Raw genomic sequence first — 19,535 nt, 5'->3', positions numbered from 1 at the left:
GGGATGGGGACATGTTAAAGGGGGGAGGAGGGGACCAAATGTGTTCCATAATCCCCTCCATAGAACTTCTGGACTTTGCTGCCACCTTGTGGACAGAACTTAGAAGAACAGGCTTGTGGCTGCCCTTGACCAAAGTTTGGACACCTCGTTCTGCACCTTTAGGATGGTACCTCTTTCTGAGTCTTGAGCTGAGGGTTTGCCTGGGCACATGGAAGTGAATCCTAGGCTGCCATTTCCTAGATGTCATACTCATGATATGTCCGAGAATTTAGTTCTCTTTGCAGACGGGGACACAGGGGGTGAAATTGAACAGAGACCCAATCAGGATCAGGATAATCCACCTAACTTGTGCACAGTATCCATACACTTTCCCAGAGCAGGAACTCAAAGCTGCAGTTTTAGGGACGAATGTTGTACAGATGAGCCTGGGACTGTGCAAGGGAGAGGCAGAGGGGTAATAATAGGAGGAAATGGGGCAGGAAGGTGTAGGACAAAGAGATCTGAATTCGGCGTGGTGAGGACAGGAACTTCAGCCCCCGCTTGGCTTATGGTGAGTGACAGCTCACTTCACCCAGCCCATCTCTGAACTGGGGACACAAGGAATGGGAGAAGTTCTCCCACATTCAGAATATGATGTGAGCAGACCCAGGAAGGGCCCATATGCCACTAGACCTCCCTCCACTCCAGCCTCAGAACTTCCCCGGGCTTTGGCCCCCTACTGGGAGCGTGGTGCCCCACAGCACCTGTGACAGGTATTAAATGAGTCCCATTTTTGAGATGAGAAGATTGAGGCACAGAGGAGTTAAGTGCTTGTCCGAGATTTCACAGCTAGCATGTGAAATTTGACAAAGCCCGCTCCACACAGTGTTTCCATCTTTTTTTTTGTTTTGTTTTGTTTTGCTATTTCTTGGGCCACTCCCGCGGCATATGGAGGTTCCCAGGCTAGGGGTTGAATTGGAGCTGCAGCCACCAGCCTACACCAGAGCCACAGCAACGCTGGATCCGAGCCGCGTCTGCAACCTACACCACAGCTCACGGCAACGCCGGATCGTCAACCCACTGAGCAAGGGCAGGGACCGAACCCGCAACCTCATGGTTCCTAGTCGGATTCGTTAACCACCGCGCCACGACGGGAACTCCAGTGTTTCCATCTTGTACCCAATAAATGTGCTTTAAAAGGTGGCCATGCTTCTGGTGTCCTAGCTCTGGCTCCCTCCCAACTCGAGCTTTGAGGGTGGAAATTGAGACGGATCTTCTCCCCCGTCTGTCCCTTCCCAACCTAGATAAAGGTATTTCTTTAAAGGTTTCTAGGAAATGAGATTCCATTCTTCCACTTTCAGACTCCCAATCTAATTTGCATCAGGAATAGGGCTATCAGGAAGTTCTTCCTGCAGCCTAACCTCCAACCCTCCTCCAGCAGGTCAAGCCCAGATATAAGGTCCTAGATGGGAGAGAAAGAAGAGCAGGCGTCTGCTTCAGAGAGGGGTATTCTTGGTCTCTAAAACCAGGCTTTAATTCTCTAACCATGACAGTCAGGGCTGACCAATCACAAGCCTTCATGGGAGAGCTTAAATTATAGAGGACCAAGTCAGAGGAAAGAAGACGAAGGAAAAAAAACCAAACCAACAAAACGCACTCGGCTCCCAGCCACTGGTTCTGCAGCTGATAGGTAATTATGTGCTGTTTGCGTGCGCTGTTCGGTCTCCCGACCCTGACCGCTCCCGGAGGACCGCGGACAGTGCGGCCCAGGGAGAAGGCCATTGAGTTGGTGTCAGGTCAAGACAATGGTGAGGGGCCCATGGCCAGACCCTTCTCGACTTCTTCCCCCCTCTTCCGCCCTTCCACTCCCCTCCAATCAGGGGAGGGGCTGCCCTCTCTCGCCCACCGCCCTCCCCAGACGCTCGGAGGAGAGAGGGAGTGATTAGCATGGGGCATTGTCCCCGGATAATGGGCCCCAGCTGCCGCTTGAAAGGAGAGACAAAGCGCCTGGCCGCTCCACAAGCATTATCCCCTCGTTAAATCTCTGTTATTAGATTAGATTCAAAACGTATTGATTCCGAGGCTGGGGTGGGGGGCAGGGAGGGAGGGAGGGAGGAGCATCTGGCTGGGGACTGCTGAACCACACCTCTCTGCGGGCGCCCTGGCCCTTCCCCTCCCCGCTCCAGGCAACATCTCCTCCGATTTTCTCTGGGACATCGCCCCAAGCCCATACCCTCACTCTGAGCTCAGCTACTCTCCCTGGACTCTCCCGAGAACCCCAGAAAGTCCACTCCTGCAAGGGGCCCTGTGGTCACTGAGCACAGATGGCCTTCGCCCAGGAGAAGTGGACTCTCTGGGTGGCAGTAGTGGGCCCTGCAGCTTGGAACATCATGGAGGGCTGGGGGTTCCAGGCTGGGCACGTTTGAGACTTTGAAGGGAATCTTTTGAGTAGAAATGACAGATTTGGAAAGCAGTGTGGATGGGAAAGAGGTGAGAACTGGGCCTCTTTGCAGATGAAAGGAGAATGCTGTGGGAGAGGCGTGGCAATGAGATATCGAGAACCAGGATGCTTCTCAGAGCCCTTTTAAAGACCTGGGTGGATTCTGGTTTTCTCTCTCTGCTTAGGACACAAGGAGAGGGAAGGAGGTGAAATGACAGGAGGAAGGAAGCAAGCAAGTTCTAGGAGATGGAACGGGTGGGTGGGAGATTCTGGGTGTTCTCATCACCCAGACAGGGTAAGGGCCTCCTCGGGAGGAGACCAGGATCAATACTGATGGACAAGAGTTGGTACACTAGGGGATTCTCTGGCTCTAGGCCTCAGTTTCCCATCCCTGGGCAGTGGATACTGGATTGATGAGCTGATTGGCTGTGGCTAGTGGAGCAGAATATGTTACGCGTGGCGGCTCATTTTCAAGGTGGTTAATTGGCTACCTCGAAGCAGGGCTCTGTTGCCCCATTGATTGTGGGTGAAGAGTCGGGAGGGGGAGATAGGGAATCAATAGGTTGATTAGTGTCTTACTAGCTCTCTGGTTGGACACTTTGTCAATAGCCACCCACTCACTTACTGATCAGCGGTGCATCAACAGTGCCAGCTGTCCCACCTGCTCTGTCTCTCTGGCCTGAGACATGAGAACCGTCCAGCACCATGACTGGACCAGCAAGTCCAAGTCAAGTGGGATGGCTTTGATCCCAAGACCAGGCTTCCAGGTATGGGCTGCCAGGACCATCCTGAAGGAGTCAGGATAAACACTCCTCTTTAGCCCAGTCTCTGCTCAGCAGGAGACAACAATTGGGAGTGAGGCCAGTCTCTAACCCCACAGTCTCCTGCTTTTTTCTGGAAACCCTGACACCTATCTGTCAACAAAACAATGCAAAGTCCTTGCCAATATCAAAAGCACATATGTGTGAGTTGAAGCCAGCAGTGTTAGACAATATTTAATAAGCTCTTGCTGCATGCTGGGGAAGCTGAGGGTAAGAAGAAGCTCAGAGAAGCTTCCTCTGCCTCTAGGCTTTTCAGATATAAAACTCTCCAGGGCCCAAGGTTCTGCCCTCCGTCCACCCTCCTTGGATGGTCAACAAACTAGAGCTGCGGAGTTTGGGGTCAAAGGAAGGTATGGGTTCAGGTGTTCCAAACTGAATCCTTCTAGCTGGCCATCCTGGAACAACTCATCCTAGGTATTTTATGGGTCCTTTTCTTTTAGCCTGGCAGATTCCAATCCCTGAGAGACAGGCAGCCCAAGACAGAGAGGGATGAGGCTGGAACGAGAAGGAGAGAACCAGAGAAGGCCTCAGGCAAGGATGGCAGCCACTAAGCCATTATTCTTGGTGGGTTTTGGCATTCCTTTCTTCTGAATGCTTGTTTGGTGGTTGGAATGATAGAGTTTGGGATGCTCCTTAGCATGTCTTAAACCTTGATGTGTGGGAGAGGGGCCAGGATATGAGAGGTAAGATCAAAGACCATGCCCCAGACGCTGCCCCCCCCCGCCCCCCGCCAGCATGGTCCTGCCTTCTGGTGGATGTGCCATGGGCTGGCTGCTGAGAATTCCCGAAAGTGATCAACTCAAGGCTTAGCATTCAGCTTTCAAACACCAAACCAGCTGGTGCTGGCCGTGGTGCTGATGTTCTTGCAGGGAGAAAGCTGGCTCCCAGCTTCTCCAAGAGACACGGAGCCCAGGATGCTAATAGGATCCTTCCAGGGGCTCACAGAACCGTGCACCCCCACTCTCCACCACTCCACTGCTAGATGTTCAGGCTCCTGACCCTCACACCTTGAATCCCACCTCCTAGTGTTTCTTCTTCAGTACAGCCACTGCTTGGTGCCCTCTTAATTCCTTGGGACAGAAAGCACCAAACATCTGAAGCTATAGATCATTCCCAAACCTCATTTCCACCAGGAACTTTAAACCTCATCTTCTACCCACCCAGCTTCTGGCAAATGGTCAAGAAGAGAGATTAGGGCTTCGCTGCATTTTATTACTCCCCCCGCCCCACCCCATGTGATGGGCATTTAGGGAAGTGGCCATAGGTGAAGTGAACAGGGAGACAATAGAATTGGATAAACCTAATGCAGAGTTATCAGGTACACGTGCTAGAGAGCCGGTTTACCTTCCATCTAAAAGCAAGGCTGGGGGAGGGAGCAGAATTCTAGAGTGCCATTTCAAGAAAGTGCCGCTGGGGAAACTGAGGCTTGATGCTTAGAGTGACATCAGGGCATGCATGGGTTTATCGTGATCTAAGATAGCAAATTTTAAAGCTATAATGGGCAGAGAGGGGAGCGGAGGAGGGTGTTAGGGTCCTAAATACCAAATTAGGAGGAGAAGAGTTAAGGCCTTGGATTGGGGGTGCTGAGATACATTGGCACGGGGAACAAGCGTGGAACTGTACACGCGTCTTGAGAACGCCCCTGGCATCCCCTGGGATGGGGAAATTTCCCCTGGGCCCTAAAATGCCCCCATCCCCTCCTAACCAGCATCATTACCCGCCCCTGACTGGACTGTACCCGCTCAGGAATACTGCCAGATGGACCAGAGAGTGACCAGGGTGACGCTGTAGGCCAGCACGGCCAGCAGGTAGATTCGGAAGAGCAGCCTGTCCAGCACGGAGCCCACACGCAGCCAGTCCCGGGCCACCTCTCGGCTCTCCTCCCGCTTTTCCAGGAAGTGCCGGATGGAGGTCAGCTCCTGCAGCAGCCCGCGCACTGCCAGGGAGGCCTCCCGCGGCGGCGGGGGAGGGCTGCCTCTTCCCCTGGGGGTCTTCTCCAAGTCTCGGGGTCCCCCCACATGGCTGCAGTGGTTTCCCACGTCTGGAAGAAGAGCAGAACACTGGCAAAGAGGGAGGCCCAGCAGGATTGCCTGAACACAGACCCTCATGTTTCTGTGGCCTCAGACATTTTCATGATGTAGAATTTCAGACCGGAAGAGTATAGAGAATAACTTCTGTGCGTGGGGACCCGCCGTTCAACTTAAGCAACTGAAGAAAGCCAACAGAGTGGAAGATCCCCGTATGCCCTCCTTAGCCTCAGCCTTCGTCTCTTCCCAAGATCATGAATTTGATGTTGATCCTTCCCATGTGTTTTTCTTAACCCATGGGCTTTCCCCAGCAATTGGATAGCCATTATTTCACTTGAGCCTCCCAGCAGCCCCAGCGAGAGGCAGGGGAAGAGGGAGAGGCAGAGGCAGATCGATTAGTATCTTCATATAAAGATGCTAGAGCTCAGAGAGGCTAAGTGACGACACAGCTGGAGCATCATTTAATGGCGAGGCCACCCAGGCCTCTGCATCTGGACTCCAAACCCACTGCTCCGTCCACCACGTCATGTTGCCTCACTGCCTTCCTCTCCATGACTTTGAGTCCTTCTGGAGCAGAAAATACACCCTCAGATCACTACCTTCACTAGGTGAGCAGAGGAATTAAGTATTAGGCCGATGCATGAGCTCACTGGCTTGTGATGAGATGGTGTTAGATCAAACAAACATCTGTAAAAGGCCTGGCCCTAGCCAGGAGGGAGAAGGTAGAGGGTTTAAAATACCAGCTTAGCATCAGATGGGCCTGGGTTTAAGTTGGTTTCACCAGGTCCTGGCTCTGTGACACGGGGCAAGCTCTTTGGCTTCTCTACACTTCTGTTGGCTCGTTTGAAACTGAGACTGAGAATCCTATTGGGTAGCCATGAGAATCACTTGTGAGAATGCACAGCAAATGCTTTGCACACACCTGGTAAAGCACTCCAGACATAAACCAGCAAACCAACCATCACCAACAACAATGATGACATGTTCCTCAGGGGCAAGAGGACTTTTGTGTCCCTCAGTGCCTCGTAGGGGTTTGAAATTCCAAAGGGCCTGGTCTTTGGCCAATTGTAATGATTCCAGGATGCCGGTGGTGGCGTGAAGCATGTGAAGCTAGTTGTGCCATAAAATGCCTGAGGGGCATCCATTTGACCCACCTTGGGGTCCATCTCTGAAGAGGCCACCTCAGTGCAGAGGTCTCAGCTCCCGACATGCTCAGCTCTGGGATTCCTGCCCCTCTCTGTCCCACCCAGGTGGATGAGTGGATGCAAAGGTGAGAAAAGGGTCTGACTGATGCCTTTGGCTGAAGTGTATGGTGGGCTCTCGGTGCAGGATGGTACCCAGTTCCCCGGCCCCGGCCGGGCTCCCTGGCCCAGCACGCTCTCCATGGACTCTTCACTTCGTCCCCACACCCAGGCCAGACGGGCCCCTCCATGTGGGACTCTCCCGCTCCCTCTCTCACCTGAGCAGTCATCAGTCTTGGTGGCTTGGGAGGTGGCTGGGGGCCTCCGAGAGGTCGACTGCTCCCCTAAGCAGAGGAGCAGGGCGACCCTCTCGAGGACCAGGTGCCGCAGCCAGGCGGGCACGGGCTGCTGCAGGTCCTGCTTGTGCACCAGCCGCACGATGAAGATGGTCTCGGCCAAGCTGATCACCAGAAGGGCCATGCACACGACGAAGTAGACACCTGTGCACCCCGGGCGGGGCGGGAGTGGGGGACACACAGCAGGTAGGAGAGGACCGTTCCCCGGTTCCTTGGCCGCACTGAGCTCTCTGGGAGCGGGCCTTACCGATGAGAGGCGTGCCGATGGCCGTGGCCGGCAGCGTGTCTGACACGATGATCAGGAAGACCGAGTAGCCCAGGAGGAGCGTGATCTTGAAGGAGACCCTCTCCCCACTGTCCGGGGGGAGGTAGAAGCCAACGATGTCCATGACCATGAGGAAGATACTGGGCAGCAGCAGGCTGACCGCGTAAAATAGGGGCCGCCGGCGGATGACCACCTGGGATGGAGAGAGGAGCTCTCGGGGAGCCTGGGACAGCGGGCCCTGCACCCAGGAACCACCTCCCCTTCCCAGACCCCTTGCTTCCTGGAGCCTTCAGCCTGGATTGCTCCGAGAAGGAAATGGACAGACCCCCATCTTCTGCCTCTGGGTCCAGGCTTGTGGCTGTTCAGGAAAAGCAGGGGACTATTCAGTTGCATTTTCCCATCTATTTCCTTGAGGTTCCAGGGAATGAGGGTGATCCTGGAAAAGTACTATGGAGGTTCTCCCCGAATGCCTCCTTTCTTTTGGCCACACCCACAGCATGTGGAAGTTCCCCAGCCAGGGATCGAACGTGCGCCGTAGCAGCCACTCAAGCCAAAGAAGTGACAACACCAGACCCTTAACCTACTAGGCCACCAGGGAACTCCCCCCATATGCCTCCTTAAGTCTACTCGGGGGGGCTTTATTTGCCATTTCACCCACATCCGCTGCCTGTCCCACTCACATAGAACTTCATCTCTGCGTAAGAGCTGCTGCTTTCTATACTGAACTCCTGAAACTGGGTCAGCACCCCCAGGAGCTCCCACTCGCCCTGGTTCATGAAGACGCTCCTGTCGAACTTCACATTTTCCGGCAGGCGCAACAGCGAGATGTTAATGTCCTGGACTGAGAGAGGAGAAACCAAGCAGTTCCGGGGTCGAGGCCAGGAGGGTGCCGGCCCCTGTGATGGCGAGCCAGCACCCACGTGGTGCAGCTCAAGTCCCAGCTCTCAGTCTTCAGCTCAGTGTCCTCAGCTATGGGCTGAGGTATAGCGTACCCTCTACCTGTCTGTGCAGCGGGGCTGCAGCGAGGGAGGAGAAGTCTTGGGAGACACATAGCAAATTGCAAAGAACCAGGCAAACCAGAGGCTCCCTCCTCTCTGTCTGTCTGTCTGGTCTGTCTCTCTCTCTCATACACACACACACACACACACACACACACACACACACATCTTCAAGCACCCTTCTAGGGTTTCCTGTTAGAATTTCTCATTTAGGCAATGAACGAGCATCAGCTTTCTTCACCTTTGCCTGGAGAGAGCTGCCTGTCTTTAAAGGTGATTTAGGAAAATAAGCAAAATCCTCACTTAGAGGGCAGCAGTCATACTGCTGGATGTGTGCTAGAGAAACAGAAATACATGTGCGCAGAAGGACAGGACTAGCCATTGCAGCAAAATGTTGAGAAAGATGTAAATGACCATCTATCACGAAAAAGCTTCATAAAGTATTATGCAATCCAAATCATCAGCTATTCTACAGCAGTCAAAATTCATGAGCAAGAGCACCTGCACTCGCTACGGAAAATGTCCAAGACCTGTTGTTGAGTCAAAGATCTCAGGTGCCTGTATGTAACAGAGCATGAAATCTATTACATTTATGTAAAATAAAGCCCTGCACTCTCCAAAGATGGTTATACATGTGCATATATGAAAAGAATAGAGAAGGATCTGGAGGAATCCAGATCCTGTAAGAATTACATGAGGTTTACACTGATAAAAATTAAATCTTGATGTGCGAATTTGTTGCTAAGAGTTTGGGATTGAGAGTAGAAGTCAAAGGTCAAAGATTATCTCTAATCATGGGTTTTGTTCAAGAGAGTTACATATTACCTTTGTCATTTATAGTTTATTCAATAAAGTCAGGATAGAACTGGAGGATGCCTGGAGTTCCCACTGTGGCACAGTGGGTTAAGAATCTGACCACAGGGGCATGGGTTCAATCCCCAGCTTGGAGCAATAGGTTAAAACATCCTGCGTTGCTGTAGCTGTGGCTTGAATTTAATCACTGGCCTGTGGATTTCCATATGCCGTGGATGTGGCCATTAAAAAAAAAAGAACTGGAGGATGCCTTTTTGCAGGAGAGCAAGGCTCAATTCACTAGATCTTGGGCCTCAGAGGGCACCTAGCATTTGTCCACTCCATAAAAGTTTACCGAGCATCCTCCTTTGTGCCAGGCACTGCCCTGAGGATCTAACAGTAGCCAGAAATTATGTCACTGCTCTTTCTAAGTTTCTATCTGGCGATGGAGAAGTACACATTGAACAAGTCCTTACAAGTGAATGGAAGTGGGGTGGAAACGGGAGGCTATAAAGCTGGGCAATGGGGATGCTCATCTGGGGAAGGAGAGGGAGTTTCCCTGAGGACCTGATAGGGATGCTGTGATCAGCAGTGAGTAGAGGAGTCCGCCAAGCTAGGTGTCAGGGGACGGGAAGAGGAAAGGGGGAGGGAGAGATGGGTGAGGTGCCCTAGGAGAGGAAGTGGCCTATGAGTAGGGAAAGAACAAGCGGCTCTGGGGCCCATAAAGGTGAGCAGCAGGTCTGGGGAACCTGTACCAGGTGAGGCCCGGGTGGGGGCCGTGGGAGGGGCCAGACTTTGCAGGGGCCTGTCAGCCAGGTAAGGTTTGGACTGTGTCTCAGGAGCTCTGGGAAGCCATTGAGGGTTTTAAATATAGAGGGACCTGATCAGATTTGCATTTTAATAAGGTCTCCATGGCTGCTTTGAGGAGTGTGAATTGGTGGAGGGAGGCTTTGAGAATGAATGGGGGGTGGGGACCAGCTAGGAGGCTACTGCAGCAGTCTGGGCAGGACATGAGGGTGCCTGGCATAGGGGGCAGGGGCCTTCGGTGGAGAAGGGGGCAAATCTGCAAGACAATTCGTGCCAGATGCTATTTGGGATATTGGGAAAGAGTCGTCCCTGACTCACTTGACACTGTCTCATTCAACCCTTAGGACAACTGAGGGAGGTGACAAGGGCACCTCCCTCTGGAGGGTGAGGAAACAGAGGCTCAGCAGGACTAACCAATGAGCGGTGAGTGAGCTGGAGGGAGACTGCACATGCCCTAGCGTGGGCCCCTCTCGCAGGCATCCCCAAGGGGGGCCCCCAGCCTGTGCCCCCACTTCCCAAAGCCCACAGACTCACTGGTGTGCAGCCAGCTGGTGAAGGTCAGCGAGCAGTTCTGTACGTCGAAGGGGAAGTTGTAGATGTCGAGGCTGCAGGCGGTCACCACCTGGAGGGGCTTGTAGTTCTGGACCTCCCCGTGGTGCCGGACATACACATACGGGATACTGGGAGACTTCCCCACGTCCACACTGGCCAGGGAAGAGGGGTCGCTTTGGGGCTCAAGAAGCAGGTCAAGGCCTGGGGGTCTGAAGGTTTCTGAGCAACTCAGCAGGGAAAGAAACGCAGGGAGGGTCTAGGCAGCAGGACAACCTGGCAGCTTTTTCTAGCCTCCAGTTTTCCAAGCTTCTTATCTATCTTAAGCATCATTACCTGCCATTGCCAAGGCCACATTCCAAGCAGGAAAGGGCTTTTCTCCTTTATTCCCCTGGCAACCTAGCTGCAAAAGGCAGGCCAGGAGTCCATGGACTTCAAAGCCATGTGCTGTAAGGAGAAGGCCCAGCTGTCCCCACCTGCCACCCATCCGGGCTGGGCAATGCTCAGCTCCCTGGATTGTCAGCCCGGTAGCAACAGGCAGCCTTGGTAGGAGAGCAGAACCCTGGGCTCCATCCCTAGAAGTCCTGTGAAATGAGGACAATCATTTCTGGGAGGAAAAGGAACTAGAGAAATCATCGCGAGAAATCAGGGCAAGGCAGCAAAGTCCTGCAAGATTTCATCCCATTCTCTCGGGCTGACCCCAGGCTGGGCTCTCCCATGGGACCACAGTGGCTGGGAGCTGGGTTCTGAGCCTGCAGCCTTCTGTGGCATCAGGCCGAGAGATGAGAGGTCAAGAGCAAGGCTCCTTCACTGTTTAAACTGGAGATCCAGCTGGGAACTGGGATTCCTCAACCCCCTCCAGCCTGAGCTATGCAGGGCGTGGGGCTCTGGGTCAGCTGTCTCCCCGAATAACAACGTGAGTGCCCCCACCTCCGGAGTTGGGTGATGTGGGGCAACTGACCCCGCCCCCCACCTTCTCCTTCCACCCATCTCCCCAGCCATCTTCCCAGACCTTGGATTCAGAAGCCCAGGCAGTGGAGCTTGAAGGCTGGGGGGAAGGGATGTTGGCTGCTGGGGATAAAGGCTGCGGGCACCCACTTCATATTAGGGGTGCAATTTGTGGCCAGTTAGGCACACGCGTGACTTAAAAGTTTGAGTGTCTCCCGATCCCAAATCTCCTCCGTGACCAGGAGCGAAAACCACCGCTGGCACGTCATTCCTTTCAGTAACATTACTGCCCGTTTTAAAAACGCAGCTGTCCCTCATTAGACTATTATAACTCAGTGTGGATTCATTCGCTGGCCTCCTTTCCCCTGGAAGGGGGCTCTTGGATAGAGAAGTGCAGTTTCAACATAGAAAAAGAGGCGTTTTAAAAAAGAAAAGAAAGGAGAGGGAGACAGGCAAAGGGGAATTGGAGCCCAAGCCGACTTTACCTATAGCTCCGTAGGTCTGAGGGGACATCTCAAATGCAACAGCAGGGATTTGTCACCCGCCCCCTGCCCTCCCCAGTCCCCATGCCCCCTGGCTGCCAGGTCACAGGACTCACAACTCGTTGATGAGGATGTCCGGGACCCAGATGCTGTCTGTGGGGAGGGACAACTTGGTGATGTTGTCAAAGTCCTCAGGGTTCCACTGGAGAAACTCATCGGTCCAGTACTAGGGTAGGAGCAGCAACAGTCACAGGCAACCCTGTCCGTCTCAGAGGCGGTTGTCCTCAACTCAGGCCAACTTCAGCACTCAGAGCCCAGGCAACAGGTGGGCATTTTCTTAGGTGAGTCTGGCTATCAGTGGTACCCAGACCACTGAGTGGTACCTAAGAGTCCCCCACCTCTGTACCCACACACCCCTACACGTGAACGCAACATGGACACAGCCTCTCTGCAGGAAGGCATTCAGTCACTTCTAATGTTGTAGATCTGTCAGCCACCAACTCAGGGCTCTTAGACAAACAGCTTCTCTCCCCCCCACCCCCCTTATTAAGCCTGTACCTGCAGCAAAGGGAAGTTCCCAGGCTAGGGGTTGAATCGGAGCTATAGCTGCTGGCCTACACCACAGCCACAGCAATGTGGGATCAGAGCCATGTCCGCAACCTACACCATAGCTTACAGCAACGTCAGCTCCTTAACCACAGAGATCGAACCTGCATTCTCATGGATACTCTGTCAGGTTCTTAATCCGCTGAGCCACAGTGGGAACTCCACAGATAGCTTCTTGAGTCTTGATCTGCACATATGTAAGTGGGGAGAACAGCTGCCCCTCATAGGGCAGAGATGGTTATTGCTAAATTTTGATCAATGCTTCCTCCATTATCCTGCCAGAATAACTGATCTAAAATGTAAATTTCTTTTTTGTTTTGCTTTTTAGGGTTGAACCTGCAGCATATGGAGGTTCCCGGACTAGGGGCCAAATCAGAGCTGCAGCTGAGGTCTACACCACAGCCACAGCAACGTCTGATCTGAGCTGTATCTGTGACCTATGCTGCAACTTGCGGCAGCACTGGATACTTAAGCCACTGATCTGGGCCAGGGATGGATCAAACCCGCATCCTTGCGGACACAGTGTTGGGTTCTTAACCTGCTGAGCCACAACAGGAACTCCTAAAATGTAAATTTCATCATGTCATGCCTTGGTTACAATTCTTCCGTGGCGCCCCATTGCCATTAGGATAACGTTAAACCTTACGGGCCACAAAGCCTCATAATCCTGCCTCCACCCAGCTGTCTAGCCTCATTTTCTTGCCTTGGCACTCTGCGGAGAGTGCCCGCCAGCCACGTGGAGTTCAACCTTGTCTGAAACCTCTATGCTGCTGCCGACCCTGTCTGTTTCCTTCTCCAGGAAACTCTCATGACCCCCACCTCCCAGGCTGGGTCTTGTGCCTCCTCTGTGCCCTCACAGGGTGCACCTTGTTCACGTGTCTGTGGTCTCCACTGGTCTGTGAGCTCACTGTGGGCAGGGCCTGCATCTACTTGGTGTCTCTAATTCCAGTCCCTTAGGGCAGCTGCTGGTACACAGTTGACTGGCATCCCCTCATTGCTGGGGCAGACAAGTGACCCTAGAGATCCACAGGGGGGACTTAGGTCAGATGCTTGGGAAAGGAGCCCTAGGCTGCCCACTCCTTTTTCTTTGTGTATTGGCGGGGGGGGTATGCCCATAGCATTTGAAAGTTCCTGGGCCAAGGATCAAACTTGCACCACAGCAGTGACAGCAGTGACAGTACTGGATCCTTAACACACTGAGCCACCAGGGAACCCCCGGTCTTGCCTATTCTTGCTGGGTTCCCTCCCTTGAGGCAGACACGCTCTGTATGAAGGGATCTGTCTAAGGCAGAAAGGGAGCAGCGTGTCAGGAATCAGAAGCGATTGGGCTTCTTCCTCCACCCTCGCTGTGCCCCATAAGCTGGTGGTGGCAGTGGGATGTACCCTTGAGGAGCGGGGAGAGATTTAACAGAGACCCCCAGGGCCAGGTGGGTCCCCAGAGCCTCCCTGGAGTTTGACTTCTAGAACCTGTCCCCACCTTCTGTCACCCTCTCTTCAGCCACCTTGGTGACCCCTGCTGCTCTGCCATCTCCCCCAGAGTCTCAGGGGCTGCCAGAGCAGGACCAGCCTGTGGACTGCAGCCTCACCAGCCAGCTCCAAGCCAGAAATGCTGCCAAGACCTTGGAGTCCTCTGCATACCAGTGCCTGGGCGATGCCCATGGGAAGCTGGAAGGGTAGGGACGTGGCTGAGGATGGGAACACTGAGTGGATGGAATTGTCTTGTTTCAATCACGCAATTTGGTTGTTGTCCAATTTGGCCTCATAAAAGGAAGAACTTTATAGCAATTAGAACGCTTTGAAAGTAAAGTGGCTGCCTTCTGAGCTTGCTGGCACCAAGTTTTTGTTTGATCAACAGAGGAAGGACCAGCACTTGTTTAAGATGCTATGAAAAAGCCTCAGAGGAGTTCCCATTGTGGCTCGGGGGTTAAGAACCCAACTAGTATCCATGAGGATACCGGTTAGATCCCTGGCCTCGCTCAGTGGGTTTAGGATCTGGCATTGCCATGAGCTGTGGTGTAGGTCACAGATGCAGCTTGGATCCTGTGTTGCTGTGGCTGTGGTGTAGGCCAGCAGCTACAGCTCCAATTCAACCCCTAGCCTGGGAACTTCCATATGCCATGGGTGCAGTTGTAAAAAGAAGAAGGAAAAAAAGAGTCTCAGAAGCCAGACTGGGGGTTGAAGGATTTCTCCTCCACTAGTCCTTAAGCTGCCTTCATTCTCAGTCCTGAAGCTAGAGGAGGCCAGAGCCAGGAGACCCCAGATCTCGCGAGTTTGCCTCTTATCCCTCCTTTCCCCTCCCCTCCCCAAGGCCTCTGAGATTCCTGACTCCTCCGAGATGAAGTCTTCCCAGGGTGGTGGGTGGGTTCTGATCGGCTCACCTGCCGGTACCAGATGTAGGTGGTCAGGACCTGGTTCTTCTCATCCTGTGGAAGGAACGAGAGCTCGGCACAGGTGGGTCTACGGGCTGGGGGCCCACCTTGCAGATACCAGCCCCAACAGGAGCTACTGCTGTGTCCCTGTTTGCTTGGGAAGTGAGAGGGAGGAAATGGGGCGGAGAAAAGGGGCCAGCCAGGAAAAGCTGATCTTTTACTAGGACACACCTAGAAAGAAGTTCAGTGATTTCCTTGGACATCATACATGTATATGTACATACGCACACAGAGCTGTGTGTGTGTGTGTATACAACTGTAAGTGTGTGTATATATATATCTTCCTTTGTGTTGTATATATTTTACATATACATATATAAAAATAAAATAGAAGATAATACAAGCCATATATAACAAAATCATATCGATGTAATCTGTATGTTTATGTATGTATGGGTAGATGTATATATAGATATACATATAAACACCTCTGTATCTATATACATATGTTTATCTACACATCTATAGCTATCTTCTGCCCTAGTATGAAGTCAAGCTGTACAAAACCACACAGAGTAGAAAATTCATCACTCTCCCTCCCTTCCATCCAATTCCCAGTTTCCCTTCCTGAAAGAGCCACACTGAACTGCAGTAGAGATGTTGACATTGGTTCCGCCTACCCTGCCCCAAGATAGCGCCCCCGTCTCTGCAGTCACCCCCTTGTTTACCTCTGCCCCATGTCGGACTTCCTCTGCTGGGCAGTGCCCCCCACCCTAGTTCAGTAATAGATAATTGACTTATTTCTGATTAACTCTTCAACAATGATTTCGTGACCCCCACCATGTACCAGGGACACAAGGAAGACAGCAGGGGCCCAGATGACAGGACGCTGTGAACCGCCACACACAGGGGGTACAGGGTGTGAGGGACCCCAAGTGGTAAGTGACCCGCTGGCTGTGACCTCCTGGGATGCAGGAGAGGCAGCCACACAAATGACCCTAGTTTTCTGGCTCAGGCAGCTGTCCTAAGCTGTGATGTCAGAGCACAGGTCCTGGGGGCACCTGAACACCCACTGTGCTGCCCGGGGGTGACTTGGTCTCACATGATCTCCCACCCAAAAGGTCCACCTCTGAGCCGGGTGATGGGGCCAGGCGCTTACCACGCTGAGGATGGCGTAGACGATGACATCAATGGACACGGTGGTCGGCGTCCTCCAGTCCCGCACTGGCCGGACGCCCTTCTTGTAATTGGCCAGGAGGTGGTTGGACAGCCTCAGCATCGCAGGCCTGGATGTGTTCCTGGCCTGGGGATCCCTCCTGTGCATGACTGAGAAGGAGAGTGGTTCAAATCGGACAGCAGAGCCTAGTTGCCCCAGTTCTCTGGCCCTGATGTCAAAGCTAGTAAAAGAGATGGGTCCCCACCACTCCCAGATGCCCCCACAGACAGGCACTGCCATCACTAGAGCATTCGGTCTGCAGCGATTCCTGCCAAGATCCAGCAGTACTGTCTCCTAAGGGCAACCTAGGCACCCATTTACATGGGAAGGGAAGCTGGGCTCTAAGAGCAGGTGGAAGACAGGTGAGGTCTTAAGTAGGCCAAGGTCTGAGAGAGGTTCGGCCCTGGATGTGGGGCTCTGGGAGCTAAAGGGACATCGACCCCAGGGTGTGATACGAGAAGGCAGAGGCCACAAGAAAGTATGGCCCCAAGTGCATGGTGTCTAAGGCCAATGGTCTGCTGAGGGTTAGCCCAGCCAAGGCCAGATCGCAGCATCTGTGCTGCTCTTGGCGCCCTTGACCCCAGCCCGCAACTGACAGAGAGAGAGGGTGGGCATCCAGGGCAAATGGACTTTTCCTGTTGGGACACCCGCCCACCCCCAGAAGATCCCTACCCCTCACCCTAACTCCTGGGGGGAGCAAGGGGGAGGGCTGTCAAGCCTCCTTTTTTTTTTTTTTTGTCTTTTGTCTTTTTGTCTGTTGTTGTTGTTGTTGTTGCTATTTCTTGGGCCACTCCCGCGGCATATGGAGATTCCCAGGCTAGGGGTTGAATCGGAGCTGTAGCCACCGGCCTACGCCAGAGCCACAGCAACTCGGGATCCGAGCCGCGTCTGCGACCTACACCACAGCTCACGGCAACGCCGGATCCTTAACCCACTGAGCAAGGGCAGGGACCGAACCCACAACCTCATGGTTCCTAGTTGGATTCATTAACCACTGCGCCATGATGGGAACTCCCAAGGCTCCTTTTTAGGGCAGCAATACGGGGCCACGGGCTGGGGTTCAGAAGAGGGCCAGGGGGAGGAGGCGAGAGAAACCAAACTGTTCCCAGAACAGGAGGCCTGCAAGGATGAAAGAGCGACGGGACACCCCAACCCTAGGTCCTATGGGAGTTCACCGGCGCCTCAGTCATCCCTCTGGGAAACGGCAGAAGCCCTTCTGGAAGGGTGCCAGAAATACCAAGGTGAGAGACAGGGTGGGGAGGAGGGCGGGGGACAGGCTGCCAGGCCATGCAGGGCTGCAGGGTGAGACCAGGTCCTTCACAGGCCAGGGGCCCCGGGTCCAGCTGCCTCTTCTCCCATCCTGTCTACCGTGCATGAACCTGCACAGCAAATGGGTCCTGAAGATCCCCTTCCTGCCTCCCACCCACTGGTCCTTCAGAAACCTGCAGCTTCCCTCAGGAAGACGGAGAAGAGCAGAGAGAGAGAGGAAGATGAGAGGGCGTTTACTGAGTGTCTCTTCTGGAAAAATATCAATGAACATATTGCTTGTTTTGGTCTTAGCAGAGCCCACAGGGGAGGCTGTCACAATAGCCCATTTTACAGAAAAGGATCCCCAAGGCTCCGAAAGCTGAGTAGCCTGCCCGGCAAGGGGAGGAACTGAGATTCAAACCCGGGTCCCTGTGTGTCTTCCCTGCACTGGCAACAGCCCACATGCTATTATCTCAGACTCTGACCAGTTTGGAGAGAACCAGACTGGGTCCCCGAAGCCTCAGAGCAAAGGGCGGTGCTGGAAGGGACAGGGTGCCTCCTTAGCCAAGGACGCCCCTGACCACAGTCAGAACCTGCAGCCCGCCCTGCAAATGACAGCTCAGGGGGAGGAAAACCACCACCATGCCCATAAGCCCCTCAGATCTGTCCCATTCAGCACATCCTAACGAGCTTCAGCTCAGCTCTGGATAGAAAAGCTGCCCAAGTGGGGAAGAAATATTCTCTGCAGCAAAAGGAAAGGCATCCTTTTGTGCTGAAAACACCCGGTGTCCAGGGAGGAGAGAAGGGATGGGTGGGGGGAATGCAGAGAGAAGTTTGGTGTTGGAGTTTGGCCCCGAGTGGGAACTTTCGAAGGCAAAGGCCTGGAGAACCCGTGCAATTAAAGCAGGGAAGCTGGGGAAAGATGATGCTGTTAGTTCGGGTCTCTGCTCTACTGCTAGTGTGCTGTGTGACCTGGAGTGAATTCCTCACCCTCTCTGGACCACAGCATTTCCATTTGTACAAGAAAGGGTGGACCACATGAGCTCAGAGTTTCCATGCACAGCTGCCATTTGATGGGTTTGGGGGCAGGGCAAAGAGGAGAGGAACCCCTGTCCTGGCCAGCCCCGGCTAAGCATTTCTCGAACCCCTTTGCAAGCCCTGCTCACTTGGCGCTCAGCTCAACATCCCTAACTTTCTAGCTGGACCCCTTAAAATTCCCTCATGCTCAGAAGTGCTAAGATCCCTGGCTCTCCTGTAGCCTCACCCACGCCAAAACCCTCCTTCCCTCAACTTTTGGAGGAACTGGGCATCTCCTACCACACAGCTGCCAGCCAGGTCCTGCGTGCTTTCCCACGGTCTCCTTACCTTCTCCCTGTGCCAAGAATATGGGCAGAAGCAAGGCAAGCAGCGCCTGCCTCACCCACAGCAGCATGGCGAGACTCCTGCGGTGCTGGCTGCCTCCGAGTGGACTTCAGGGTGAGCTCGGCAGAGGAGCAGCCTACCCACGCTCTGCCAGCCTGATGTCCCAGCCAGCCTGCTTCTCCCAGCTGGCTCCTCCGGCACCTTCTGTGGCTGCAGCCTCACACTGCCTGGGCCACTAGGGCTGGGAAGCTGCCAAGTTTTCTTGCAATCAATCCTTCTGCAGGATCAGGTTTCAGGGTGGGAGGGCAAAGGAGGGAGCCAGTGAGAGGGGAGCCCTCCAGGCTGATGTCATGGGGCTCAGACCACCCATTCAGCCAGGTGGCCAGGCCAGGTTCCCCAAGGAATAACTGGGGGACAGGGGGCTGCAGGAGCCCCTGGAGCAAGGATGCAGTCTGTGGGCTGGAGGTGCTCCTGGCTGCTGCTTTCATTTATGTCCTTGAGCAGCTGTGGGCTGTGGCAGGATGGGGTGGGGGTGGAGAAGCTGGAGGGCCATCCTCTTATTCCACAGGTGACACAGGTGCCCCTAGCCAAGCGGGTGACAAGTTGTCTCTGCAGTGAGAGGAAGGAGACCTGGGGTCATCATATGTCTGCCTATATTTTCATATTTAAATGTTCAAGTAGTCTTATTAATGTATAAATACTATTTAATTTAATTTTTTTAATTAAAAAAATGTTTTGGGCCACACTGGAGTCATGCAGAAATTCCCAGGCCAGGGATCAAACCCGAACCACAGCAGTGACAACATCGAGTCCTCAACCACTAGGCCACCAGGGAACTCCTGCATATATACATTTATAAAATTATATAATATACATATGCATTTATGTATTTTGATATGATATTAAATATGTGTTCTAAAAATATATAATATGTGCTCAGTGTAGAAAAAAGTGAAGAAAAATTAAAATCATCCATGGGCTTACTGCCCAGAGACAGCTGCTATTAATATTTTTATGTACATTTAAAAATAATTCCTTTCTATAATAGGTATACAATGAAGTAAATATACCATAGATATCATTTTGTGC

General features: G+C 53.2%; 1 protein-coding gene across 1 annotated transcript; it reads right to left on the bottom strand.

Moving 5' to 3' along the window:
• Positions 1-4,453: 4,453 nt before the first annotated feature.
• Positions 4,454-18,657, bottom strand: HTR3A (5-hydroxytryptamine receptor 3A). The gene is made up of 9 exons (XM_047752685.1): positions 18,450-18,657; positions 15,780-15,946; positions 14,630-14,674; positions 11,762-11,871; positions 10,201-10,370; positions 7,750-7,910; positions 7,052-7,262; positions 6,727-6,948; positions 4,454-5,281 (listed from the first exon to the last, which is right to left on the bottom strand). The coding sequence occupies exons 1-9, from the start codon at positions 18,514-18,516 to the stop codon at positions 4,983-4,985; spliced, it is 1,452 nt and encodes a 483-aa protein (XP_047608641.1). The 5' UTR covers positions 18,517-18,657; the 3' UTR covers positions 4,454-4,982.
• Positions 18,658-19,535: the final 878 nt, after the last annotated feature.

This window comes from Phacochoerus africanus, chromosome 11 (assembly GCF_016906955.1).
Source record: "Phacochoerus africanus isolate WHEZ1 chromosome 11, ROS_Pafr_v1, whole genome shotgun sequence".
Lineage (NCBI taxonomy): Eukaryota > Metazoa > Chordata > Mammalia > Artiodactyla > Suidae > Phacochoerus > Phacochoerus africanus.
The sequence above is the reverse complement of the archived record's forward strand: the minus strand, read 5'-3'. Positions and strand labels throughout refer to the sequence as shown.